Source organism: Silurus aristotelis (assembly GCF_946808225.1).
Source record: "Silurus aristotelis genome assembly, chromosome: 10".
Lineage (NCBI taxonomy): Eukaryota > Metazoa > Chordata > Actinopteri > Siluriformes > Siluridae > Silurus > Silurus aristotelis.
The window spans coordinates 15,416,379-15,430,136 of record NC_139583.1 but is presented as its reverse complement, the minus strand read 5'-3'; the positions used below and the strand labels follow the sequence as shown (position 1 = coordinate 15,430,136).

Here is a 13,758-nt window from a genome sequence, read left to right as displayed (position 1 = left end):
AGTGCTTCCCAAATTGCTGCGAAACCGTAAAAAAACTGTATATACGGTATATATAATAATATATAACTGTATATAAACTATATATAATTATAATTATTATTATTATTATTATTATTATTATTATTATTAATTAATTAATTTTATTTATTTATTTATTTTGTTCCCTGTAGCGTTCCCTGTAGGTTTTTTAATACAAAGATATTTAATACTGTGATATTCATGACTGTGCACCAATGCACAGCTCAAATCACATCATCAAGTTTGCCGATGACACGACCGTGGTGGGTCTAATCAGCAAGAACGACGAGTCAGCATACAGAGAGGAGGTGCAACGGTTAACAGCCAACAACCTGTCTCTAAACGTCGACAAAACTAAAGAGATGGTTGTTGACTTCAGGAGAACACAGAGTGACCATTCTTCACTGATCATCGCTGGATCCTCAGTGGAGATCGTCAAGAGCACCAAATTCCTTGGTGCTCATCTGGCGGACAAGCTCACCTGGTCACTTAACACCAGCTCCATCACCAAGAAAGCCCAGCAGCGTCTCTACTTCCTGAGAAGGCTGAGGAAAGCTCATCTCCCTCCCCCCATCCTGACAATGTTCTACAGAGGGACCATCGAGAGCATCTTGAGCAGCTGCATCACTGCCTGGTTTGGGAACTGCACCGTCTCGGATCGCAAGACCCTACAGAGGATAGTGAGGACAGCTGAGAAGATCATCGGAATCTCTCTCCCCTCTATCATGGACATCTACACTACAAGCTGCATCCGCAAAGCACATTGTGGATGACCACACACACCCGTCACACACACTTTTCGCACTCCTACCATCAGGGAAACGGTGACTGATCCGCACAAACCGGACTCAACACCCATCATACACTTCGCTCACCCAGGTTTCAATACCAATCACACTTTTCACTATCGCAAAATGTTTACATGCCGTCTGTTGCTGATTCCGGGACTTGTTATTTTGCACAATATTCTGTCCAAATCCTTTGGTTACTGTTAACCTTATTCTTGATTGCTGCTACTGCTGAATTGCACAAATTCTGTTTACATCTTTCTGTTTACACTGCACCTTATTCTGTTACGACAGGTTTTACTGGCGGAGCTATTTCCATTTTTATTTTTATATTTTGTGTATTGTGTATTGTCCTGCACTGTCCTGTGTTGTCTTGCACTGTCTTGTGTTGTCTTTTGCACTGTTTGCACCAGCTGCACACATGCACTTTATGTGGCGAGGATCTTAGTTCTCGGCCCTGTGTCTTTCTGTTCTGTACTGTTTGTTTTATGTTGTTCTATGTAGCACCTGGGTCCAGGAGGAACGTTGTTTCATTTCACTGTGTACTGCATCAGCTATATATGGTTGAAAGGACAATAAAAGCTTCTTGACTTCTTGACTTGACTTGATATATATATATATATATATATATATATATATATATATATATATATATATATATATATATATATATATATATATATATTAAAATTGTTTTAAATTCACTTATCTTTTAAAGCTGGTTATTTGTCACTTATGGTATCGATTTAGTATCGCTACTGAGGTATTACATTCAGGTATTGTACCGAAACCAAAATTATGGTATCGAGCCATCCTTACTGCAGTTAATGTTTTTTTCTCCCTATTTTGTCTAATTTCTATTCTAATATATTTTTGAAGGGTTTTGCATTATGCCTTACAATGTCCTGGGTATCACTGGTAAAATATATTTTAAAGTACTTTGGCTTTTTCTAAGATTATGAACACATACTGGGATATTAATGCATTTGTATTAGTATAGAAAGTCACCTCCTTATAATTTGTTAGATCAGCTCATTACAACATCTTTGTAGATTCCCCTGAACTTTGCAACACAAAGTAACCAGAACAAGATTTAACACTCATCAACAACTTAAAAAGATGATTGTAATGTGTGTTAGAAATGTATAAAGCAGTCAAAAAATTGTTTTCAAACATTGGATGAATATATATTAACATAAACTAGTTAACTTTAATTTGTTATATAAGTATAATAATATTTTGGTTTTATTTTCTCAAGAAAGGTGTTTTTTCTGGTCCATTTTTTTTGTGTGTAAGGAAGTTTCGGTTTAGAAAGAAAGCTTTGAGTAAGCTTTACACAATCAGCGCAGTTGCCTGGGTTTTAGCTTACTGCACAACTTTCAAAGGGAACAACTGTGGTTTCAAGCTCCACTCTGAAACTAACTCGCAATTGCTTGATCATGGATCATCTGAACTTTAGTGTAAATCAGAGTTTTGAATCTGATTTATTTAACACAAATGGAACCATGGGTTCCAAACAGGTAGGTGCTGCAGTATTTCTTGGCATATTCTGCTTGGTTGGATTGCCCAGCAACATTGCAGTCATCATTGCCATTGTTCGTCAGTGGAACAAACGTTTGAGCTTCACACTGAAGCTAATGCTGAACTTGGCTATATCTGATTCTTTGGTCCTCAGTTTTGCTCCTTTTGGAGTTTCTGCTCTGCTGAACGGATGGACTTTTGGCGTTTGGTCATGCAAGATTCTGATGTATCTAGTTTACTGTGCTATGTATGGTAGTGTGTTGATTGTGACCTTGATGGCTGCACATCACTACCACACAATTAAGTCAAAAGTTCCTAATCTTGGTGCACTGGAAAGACTGCAGAAAGCTCGTAGACGCTTTCTCTTAATTGGGCTCTGGGGTTTAGCCACAGTTTTTGCTTTGCCCATACTTTTCATTCAAAATGTCCAGTTCAAGAGGGGATCTTTAAGGTGTCAGAGGACCATAACATCAACCTCTGGAAAGGTGGCAGTTCTTGTGCTCGAAGTCCTGTTTGGATATGTTCTGCCTTTTACCATTATTGCTGCATCTTACTGCTGGATATGCAAGACACAGCTACAAGGAGGTAAAAATATTAAGAAAAAGAAGACAAGAATGAGAAGGCTTGTGATCAGTATTGTCACAGTTTTCTTTCTTTTCTGGACACCGGTACATATCATCAATATGATTGACATTGCTACTACTCTGACTAAGACAGCATCTCCAGATCTCTATGCCCAACTGAAACTGATTCGTAGAGCAACAGGAGATTTGAGCAAAACTGTATCTATACTTAACTGCTGTGTGAACCCCTTTTTGTATGCAGCTGCATCAGGGATCTTCAAGAAAAAGAGTCGCCACCAAGAAAAGGAAACCAGCACAGAGATTACTGTGACAAATTGAGTACAGATAAATGTTTCTCACAATAATCTTCTTTTACTATTATACCAAATTGTGTTAAAACTGATAAATGCAGTAATATTGTTTCGAATTTAATGCATTATTTAGTACATTGACCTTTCCTAGTTATGGCTTCATAAAGTAACTTTACAGTCTTATTGTTTATAATGTACTGTATCTTTTTAATTGTTATTCTGCTATCCATCATGTTAGTGAGCCTAGATTTTTCATGTAGTAAAATACTGAATATGTTAAAACATGATGTATAAGTTTAATAATATTATTAGCGTAGTAACTCTTAATTCTTTGTAAACAGTTGTGTTGTATACTTTTGCTTTGTTCTAATGCATTTGGTGACACCTCCTAGTCCGATATTGTATAAATTGAATGAATTGTCATCTTCATATATCTGCTGTTTATACATTTCTATTTTATTTATGTTTAATTATCATCAATATTATTGCTAAAATGTTGTTATACTGTATTGCGTTGTAAAGCACCTTGTGAATTAAGCTTGAACATACTACAGGAATAAAAAAATATACTGGATTTGCTACAGGAGAACAATCTTTCCTTAGAACGTTTCACTTCTTTAAAATAACCTGCTTCATTTACAAAAAAAAATGTTTGCTGTGTATAATAACTGAAAAGTAAAACTCAAGTGTGAAAATTAAGAGAGCACTTGCTCAGTTAATTAAAATTCTGCTTGTCTTCACCAGTTTTTCTTCACACATTCTACAAATAACTTTGTGGACATTTTGTTTTATGTACAGGAGCACAGTCATGCTGGAACTGTTGCCGAAAAAAGTGGAAGCATACACATTTCTAACATGAACATGTATGCTGTAGCAGAAAGCATTACCCCTCAGTAGTATTAATTAACCCAAACCCTGAAAAAAACAAGACTATTATCCTTCTTATACCAAACTTTACTGTTGGCACTATACATTTATTCGATATCCTGTAATAATTTACAGACTGCCTCAACCCAGATTCCACCCCAATTAAATACATTTATTTATAGTTATGTAGTTTGATGTAGAATTTCAGTTGGATCAATCTTAATCATTGTCTTAATTTAATCAGTCTGGTATAGGTAGCATGCCATCAAGGAAGCAATCTCTAACCAAAAGATGTTCCTTTACTCATTTCCTTGTGTTACATAAATTCATTTTAACGGCATTAATTTTATTAACGTACGGCACATTTTATGAATCTTTTACTTCATAACACCAAAAAAGAACTTAAATTACTCTGTCTTTTTTGATCGTAAGAGCAATACATCATTCGAATCTGTAAAGGATCTATTTTTTGTTTATACACACTCATAATAACAACATAATGCTATGCTTTTGTAAAAAAAATCAATCATACAGGGTGCGCTTTCTGCCGTCACTGTCATTTCTCTTCAGACACATAAATAAAACAACCTAAATCTCAGTGAATACTTGCCTGACAGGCATAATAAATATATTAATAGAAAGCTCGAAATGTCTAATAAACAAATATTTGAACTCTAACACTAACCCTGTCCGGACTCAGTAACCGTTTGTCAAACCTCTCTGCTTGGTGGATCTCTGTATGAGCCTGTTGTCTCTCTTCTCCTTATTGGCGTCACTATAATCTACATAAATCTGCTTTTGTAAACGTAACATCTTACCAGAACAAAGTTTACTGTCTCTCTGTTTGGCATATGGAACATTATAATGTTTATTATTCACAGTGAAAATCTAAACAGCTTTAATAAAGGGGCCTACACTCCTGCTGGGACAAGAAGCAAGCCAAGATTTGATGGGGGAGTGGATTTTTCTGACTAAATTTTGAGACCAGTGACACTGGCACCACTAACTTCTACAGTTGGCAATGCTGTTTGATCAGACAATAATTCTATAATTATTGAATTTAGATGCTTCTAATGAGCATCCTTTGGTGAATTAAAACGCTTTCTCAACAGATCCATTAGCCCCGTTTTGTAACTACTGTTGATACAAGATTATTGGTAGTAACAGTGTCACTTAATCAAGTTTAGCCTTAGAGCTTGTGCTGGCACTGCGCTGTCTAAGCTGATAAACTGTTTACACTGCGTAGTCAAAATGAGTAACGCTGTTCACTTTCGTTTCGATTGCCATTTGATGTTTCTCATATGCAACAGAAATGGCAGTGCTTATTTGGCAATAACGTGGTCACATTAGTGCGACCTCAACAAAATTTGCTTGCACCAACAAAAAAGGTCAGAAAATGCGGATCTGATGCAATAATAAACTTGTGTGTGCGTGGGTTGCGGAAGAGTAAAATTATTAACTGGTCTATTGCACATAAGCAACAAGAACAATTAAATAAAAATAAAAATGATTTACAGGAGCAAGCATTAGTTAGGGAGAGTTTCTATTATATATATATATAGTAACTCTTTCATATTCAAGTTGGACAGTCGTAAAAAGCATTGCACTATATGTCATACTCTGCATGAATGTGTATATGACAAAAAATGTGAATGTGAATTTTGATTTGACTAGGACTCGTCTCATTTTAATTGAAAGTGAAAGCATCTCCCCCACCTTTATGATTTAGGGCACAATGGACCATCTTAAAAAAAAAAATTACACATATATCTAAATCTTACTAATTAAAAAATATACAGTATATTAAGCCTGAAACACACCAAGCCAAAAGTTGGTTATCATGCAATGTTGGCTATCATGCAACAGGCTGTTTTTGTGTTCTAATTTTACATAATCTTTGGTAAGCATTGCAATACTCAAATATTTTTATAATAACATGAGTGGATAAGTGGAACAAATAATCAGAATAAATGATATTCAAAATGGTATCGTTTATTCACAGGTGCAGAACATTTGAACATTTGAACACTTTCAATGCAGCTTTTTTTGACAGTCGGCTTAAATTAACACTCGTTCTTTGGCATCAGTTTGGTGGGTCCCTACTCTTATATGCATTAGATGCAATTAAAATGATACTAATTTAAAAGAACAAGTAACCTCATTTGCCTCAGCTGCTTGTCTCAGCAGTGTCCTGTTGTTTGTTACACAACAGGAAAGCAATGTGAAACTACCTTCATTCTGTCCTGTAAACAGCATATCAGGTCTTGCCTTGAGCACATCCTGTAAAATGTCCTCCTCTACATCAGTTTCAGTGTCCTCATAAATGCATAGATTTGTTCCAGGTGGTAGTCCAAACTTATTGTAGACTTAACGTGGACAGCATTTTACATATGTAAAAGCAGCAACTATATAAACTTAAGTAAAATTAATTAAATAAAAAAAAAAACACCTCCACTAATAAGATCTGCAAAAGTGAATCCATCCTGAAGTTTGATAAATTTCCTGTCAATGAGTCCTGATATCTAACTTTGATCAGCAGCATGTTTCAAATCTAATATGCAAAATAAAATGTAATATTAATAGCTATAAACAGATACACAGCAACTTGTTATTTAGACCCAGACAACTCTGTGCATAATATAAAAGTCTTTATAGCTAAGAGAGCAGACAGAAATCAAAATAGAAAAGAGGACAAGAGCCTATTTTGATGTTGATCAAATGTAGTGTTTTAACAGAACTAAATGCAGATATCCAAAATAAGCTCTTTGTTTCCCTAAGGCACAAGAGGGTCAGGGAATTTTAAATTACAAACACAATCATCTCCCTAGTTCAGTAGTCAGGGCACTGATTAGACAGTCTGCCATTTTATGGACTGTCTCCATAGAAGATATGAATTTGTTTTTGTTCATAAATAACAGTTGTAGTGTTGTACAATGAGGACGTTGTCATGTCGCTGGAACTAGTCCTCATCAGCACCCCAATGTGTAGTGAGTCAGGGTCTACAGTCCTTACCAGTGCCCAAATTCATATTCACTTTATACTGATTCATGAGCTGGTGAGCTGAAGGAGACGCATCAACTATGATAAGTTGTTTTTAATGCTGCCATTAAAGTGCAGCCAGCAAGTGTGAAGACATATTAAGAAATATTAAACACACACTCGTAACATTATATTCATTTCCGGAAAAACTCGAACGAACCATTTCTGTTTTTTGAACGTGCTAAAAGAGACACACAAACCCCAGAAGCCGCCATTTGGAAGGCAGTTAATGTGGGCTTTACTACGTTGACTTCTGTGTTAGATTCTAACGGAACTGAATCAGACCGACATACTGTGGTGGAAGAATTGTATTGCAATAGTATTTTTTCTAAAGTAACTGAAGCAAAGCGCTTAAGTTGGACGTTTTTTTATTGAAAAATCAACAATCACAAACACCCCCACCCAAAACACAAACAAACCCCCAGACACACACACACACATGCGCACGCACACACCCCACATCCCTGTTTAAACAACCGAAGAAACAAAAGAAAGGTCATGCATACAGTCCAGTTTTGACCGATTTGGATCTTTAATCAGGTAACACCTGTAGTCCCCTAAAATAGGAAATAACAGGTTGCCACTTGCAAAAAAAAGTGTCAGTAAAACCCCTCAGCGTATATTTTATGTTCTCCAACTTAAGAAAGAACATAAAATCTTTAAACCACCGAGAGATGGAAGGACATCCTATTGCTTTCCAGCGCAGAAGTATGCAACGTCTGGCCAACAAAGATGAGAAAGCCAAAACATCTCTGTGGGCAGAACTCAGTGATACCGACTCATTGGAAGTTGGACGTTTTTAAAGTAACTGAAACTTCTTGCTTGTGGGATTATTATAGTTTCTAAAGTAAGTGAAACTGGTGATAGTGTAAAGAGCGTGATGTAGTGTGGTTTTGTCCAACAGGCTGTGAAACTGTTTTAAACTCATGTTTCAAGCCCAAAGTACTGTGGTTATGTAGACTGGTTTAGGATATAATGCAGTAACCAGAAGTAGTGTGGTTTTGTCTAATGTATTGTGACAGTGTTACATTTAAAACCGTTTGTGTGTGATATTGCGTTTATTCATTGTGCACTAGGAGCATTGGTATGGTGAATAAATAGATTAATGGATATCTTAAAGTAACCACATAACGTGTAGTTATAACTTAGTATTTTGTAAATGTAAGAGTTGATTATTAGGTACATCGCTAAACACGACTCACAAAGGAATGTTTGACGGTATAGAAATGATTGGTGATAAGCCATATGAGTGGGATGATTCTACGTTTGAAAGTTATACCAAAATACATAGGAACAAACAAGGAAAAATTGCAAATGCACTTCAGGGAGTTTTTACCTCCTATAATGTAACCAGGAAGAGCCTTAATGAGCTAGAGGCTGAAAATAAGCAGCTTCATTCTAGAGTCAGTATCAGAGACATTTATACAAAAAAATACCAAGTCAGTAAAACAATATGGAAAGAAGAAAAGGACAGAATGCAGAAAGAAATAGCATTTCAGAAAACAAAGTATGTGCAAATCATCTGTTGAAACCTTGTTTAACGATTTGGAGGAATCTAAGGCTGCCTGTAAGTTTCTTATAAAGAATGGCAAAACTTAGGAAAATCCAAGTAACAGGGTTGGTAGATGTTGCATTTTATAACCAAGTTCCGGAATATTAAATGTGCAGAAAGACAGTGATGATGGTTGGGAGAGAGAGTCTCAGTCACTCAGTAGTGAATGCTCTGAATATACCGTTAGATTTCCCATGGCAACATTTCACACCACTATGACTGAGAGCTAATGAAGGGGGAGAGGAGCCAATGGGTCTATTCCCTATAGAGGGTTTTGCCCCAGTTAACTAGAAACCGTGGTTAAGAATATGGGGAATTTTGATCCTGTAAAACAGGATCCCATAGATTTTCTGAAAAACCTGGAACGATATGCAAAATTTACAAATGTACAGATGGTTACTCTTTGTTGCCTGACACTTTGTCTGGAGCCTTAACTCAGAAAGTAAAGGACAGAACTGCAAATTAGAGAGGAAACAGGCACTGCTTGAAGTGTAAGGGCTGATATCAGTTAACTGAGATAAAATAGCTAATATTCACATGCAAAAAGGGGAGCACCCAGTGACATATTCTGAGTGATTATTTGAGGCCTTTAAAACGTTCAGTGGCAATCCTGATATAACTTAAAATGATGTCAGTTTCAAATCTGCCTTGATTAAGAAGTTTGATTCCCTCACCCACTCTGCTATAGCAATGCATGTGACACATTTATCTGAATACAATGACATTATTACTAAGATGATACAGTTTTACAACAGTCATTCTAGTTCAAAGACATCTCATCCTGTATCAGCACTATGTTGTGCTTAAGTAATCCAGATTTTAATGCCACAGAAAAATGTGAGCTATCAAATTTGCACAATAAGCAAAGTCAATTTTGATCCTTCTGCCAAAAAAATTGTCCACAAAGTCCACAAATGCTGGTCTTTAAAAAAGCAACATCCATCACCCTGTTTCCTTTGGTGCAGAAATACGCATTTTGATAACCCAGATCAGCTAACTGCACATTTAAAAGAAACTATATGTGAACACACAGCAATAAGTCTGTAGTAAAATAGTTAGCTCTTAACTCAAAAGCTCTTAACTCTCTGTTTGCTTATGTTGCCTTGTTCTCGACAAAGATTCCTGTGATGTCCAAGTAGAATTTTTTTTAAACCAACTTTGAAGCTTATACAATTACATTTGTTAATGCACTGTAATACATTTAAACCAAAGTAGTTCAAAGTTGTCGCATAAGACTGAATTTGGGTGGTGTAACATCTGGTGGGGGTCATTTGGATTTCATGTCCAAGGCATTCCTTTTAACCTTTGACATCTACATCTAAATCAAAAGGTGAGCACTACGGCTTACATTTTTATTGGAGGTTTTGTATTCTACAGTGTACATCTGTTTTAATGCTGTCTTTCTTTTAATGCTTGATGTCAAAGTTGACATAAAATTATCTTTTCTTCATTTTCCTAACAAGGGTGCATCTTATATACCTGAATATAACATTGTTTTAACAAAGTTATACCTATAAGTACTGGCATGTTAATAGTATGTTAAATGTTAACTGGTATGTAATGTACCTCTGTGTTAATGCTGTCCTTGCTTTCCATGTCTAATATTAAAATGATCACCAAAATTATCTGTTCCTTATTTTGCAAACAATGGTGCATTTTATTTGATCATGAAATGTACCATACTGTCCTAATACACTTTGGATAAAACTTTAAGTTCTCCAAAGTAAATATAACTTGGAAACCATGCCCACAAACGCATGAATAAAGGGAGTTTCTCCCTCCAAAATTGCAGGCCATAGCATTTTCCATTCCCCCAAAGATGGGTGGGCTTCAGGACCTTTAAAACATCTTGAACCCAACTAATAGTCAGTCTAGTAAAGCAAGCTCATTCACTCCGCTCGACCAGAAAGGTTCTTAACGCCATAAACGCCATAATTTTTCACAAGTGATTGTCTCTGAGTGCCGCTCACATTTTAAGGTTCCTGCAACATTTGATCTGAACTACATGCTCTATTAATTGTTCGGTATAAAGTAAAGGGGGGTTGCGTCTTTCTTGGCCGGGGAGATACTTATTTTATAAAATTAATAAAGATTATACTGTCTGTTTGCTGGACGAACAGACCAAATAAGTGTAACGTTAATTCCATTACCGTCAATTTCAACATTATTTAAATATTTAGGAGTAACTATAACCCGTTATAATTACTTATAAATATTTCCTTTTCTTTGTGAGCTAAATTCGCTACATATAAAATATAAATATAATAACAAACTGTTATTCAAAAATATACTCATTTTATCTTTGTCAGTGGTTTTTCCCTTGTCTCTCCCATTCGCTACATAGAATTGTAGCATTTAGGCCTAGCAGAGTTGTAAATATTAACCATAACCAGTAGTCTTATGTTGGAGATGTCAACTAAATTTGATATTTATCTAGCTAAAGTTTTGTCCTATTAGACATGTTTTTAAAGTAGGCTCCCTGGTGGTCTAGTGGTTAGGATGTGGTGCTCTCACTGCTGCGGCCCGAGTTCGATCCCCGGTCAGGGAACCAACCCCAGCCATTAGGGTTGCACAAGCCAGTGCATTCTTAGTGCCGGTCCCAAGCCCAGATACATGGGGAGGGTTGCGTTAGGAAGGGCATCCAAACATGTGCCAAATCGAACATGCGGATCATGAATACGGATGATCCACTGTGGTGACCCCTAATTGGAGAAGCTGAAAGAAAGTTTTTTAGACATGTTTTAAAGTGACTGCTGACAAGCTAAGATAAGAGCAAAGGTCTAAGCTTTCATGTCAATAGAAACCACTGAGCTAATGAAACAATTGTTTAGTCATTAGATTATTCAATGTGTATATGTTAACTATTTTGAACCAATCACTCAAGGTGAAATTGTATGAGTTATTTCTACCGTAAGTAACACCATCAATAACACAGTAAGAAATAGAGTTAACTGCTGAATTTTAATGTGTAATGTTTCACCTCTTTTAAGGTGCAATACCTCTCATCCCATTAAATGTTTATTTATTGTTAATGTGCTTGTATGTGTTCCAGAGGTGGGAAGTAACAAAGTACAAATACTTTGTTACTGTACTTAAGTAGATTTTTCTGGTATTAGTACTTTACTTCACTATTTATTTTTCAGACAACTTACTTACTTTTACTCGTTATAATTTTACTCAAATATATGTACTTTTTACTTCTTACATTTTCACTTGTTATAGTTTTAATCTATCTATCTATCTATCTATCTATCTATCTATCTATCTATCTATCTATCTATCTATCTATCTATCTATCTATCTATCTATCTATCTATCTATCTATCTATCTATCTATCTATCTATCTATCTATCTATCTATCATAGCATTGCCCTTCACCTTAATTGACCCTGACAATGACAAAAGAAATAAGACCATTATCCTTCCCATACCAAACTATACTGTTGGCTCTATACATTTCAGATAGTAAAGCAAGATTCACCACTCCAGAGAGCACTTTTTCATTGTTCAATAGTCCAGTGTTAGTGTGCTTTACACCATTCTAGCCTATTTTACATAACAACCTTATGCTTGTGAGCATCTGCCTGGTCATGGAACCCGATCATCTTTCTGTGGGTTTTGCATGATTTACAACTTCATAGCTGAGCAGTTGTTGTTTCTAAAATCTATCTCATTCAGCTGTAAGTTCCTTTACTGCGAAATTAAAGCATCTAGAATCTAGATGTTTTAATTTCACAGTAAAGGAACTTACAGTTGAATGAGGTAGAATCAGCGAAACAGAAATTGCACAAGCTGATTTGTGGCAAAGGTTGCAGCAAAAGGGGGACATTTAAAGTAAGTGAGCTCAGTATGACACTTTTTCTAATGCCAAGGTTTGTCTATAAAGAGAGCAAGACAGTTTGTTCAATTTTATGCTTTTCTAAGCGATGATGTAGCTAAAACACCAGAACTATATTATAGATACCTAGCTGAATTTTATATTCTCCAATTATGGAACATAAAATGGAAAAATCACAAGCATTTCTAATTCTTCTTATATAGAAAAGGAAAATAATAATTATAAACCAAAGCTTAACATGGTATATACTGTATCTGACTAAAGTGAATACATCCATTTTATTATATGTTCTCAAGGGACAATACTACAGAAATGAAACTTGAATATACTTTAGAGCAGCGGCCCCCAACCTTTGTATTATGTGTTAGCGGCCGGAGCAGCCCCTTTAAGAAGGTAGCGGATGGAGGTAAGACATGTGACCGAGGCATCATGACATGCATCAAGAGTGAGTCATAGACAGATGTGGCGGAAAAATAAGGTAATTTTCCAAAATAAAACATCGTCATAATCAGATAATAAATAGAATGGAAATAATGTAAGTTATGTGTTCTTTCTGTGCGGCCCGGTACCAATTGACCCACCGACCGGGGCTGGTCTGCGGCCCGGGGGTTGGCGACCACTGCTCTAAAGTAGTCAATGTGCAGATTGTACAGCAGTATAGATTTACTGTCCTCTAAAAATAACTCAACATACATCCATTATTATCAAATAGCTGGCAAGAAAAGTGAGTACACCCTAAGTGATACGTTGTGTAACGTCTGCTTGTCAGGACCATACAGATGTGTATCTTGTATTAAAGCAGTTAAAATTTGTGCTTTGAGTACAATTTTAATTTTGAGAATTAGAGTCGTTGCTCTCCACACGAATTGCATAGTCTGTAAGAAGATCCGTAACACCCTAAAACTGAGTTACAGAACAGTGGCCATACAGAGGTTTTTCAACATTGGGTTCCACTCAGAACAGGCCTCACAAAGGTTGATTAAAGTTGAGTCCTCGTGCTGTGCGTCAGGTGCAGAAGCTGCTTCAAAAAAACAGAAGCATGAGTGCTGAAGTATTGCTTAGGAGGTTGCAAAAGCAAAGGGTCAACTTGTCAGTGCTCGGACCACACATCTCTACTGCAATCATCCCAGAAGGAAGCTTCTTTTGAAGCTGGCTCACAAGAAAGCCCACAAATAGTTTGCTAAAGAAAACTGTCTAAGAGCATGAACTTCTGGAACCTTGTGGTCTGATGGGAATGTGATAAACTTTGTGATAAATGTG

At 36.2% G+C, this 13,758-nt stretch overlaps 1 protein-coding gene across 1 annotated transcript; it reads left to right on the top strand.

Annotated features, from left to right (window-relative positions):
- The first annotated feature begins 2,165 nt into the window (after nucleotides 1-2,165).
- On the top strand, nucleotides 2,166-3,955 carry LOC310731750 (leukotriene B4 receptor 1-like). The gene has a single exon (XM_083551589.1). The coding sequence runs from the start codon at nucleotides 2,246-2,248 to the stop codon at nucleotides 3,227-3,229; it is 984 nt and encodes a 327-aa protein (XP_083407715.1). The 5' UTR covers nucleotides 2,166-2,245; the 3' UTR covers nucleotides 3,230-3,955.
- Nucleotides 3,956-13,758: the final 9,803 nt, after the last annotated feature.

Excerpts from the sequence above, each read along its gene's own strand:
- LOC310731750 (XM_083551589.1), top strand. The coding sequence starts at position 2,246 with ATGGATCATCTGAACTTTAGTGTAAATCAGAGTTTTGAATCTGATTTA.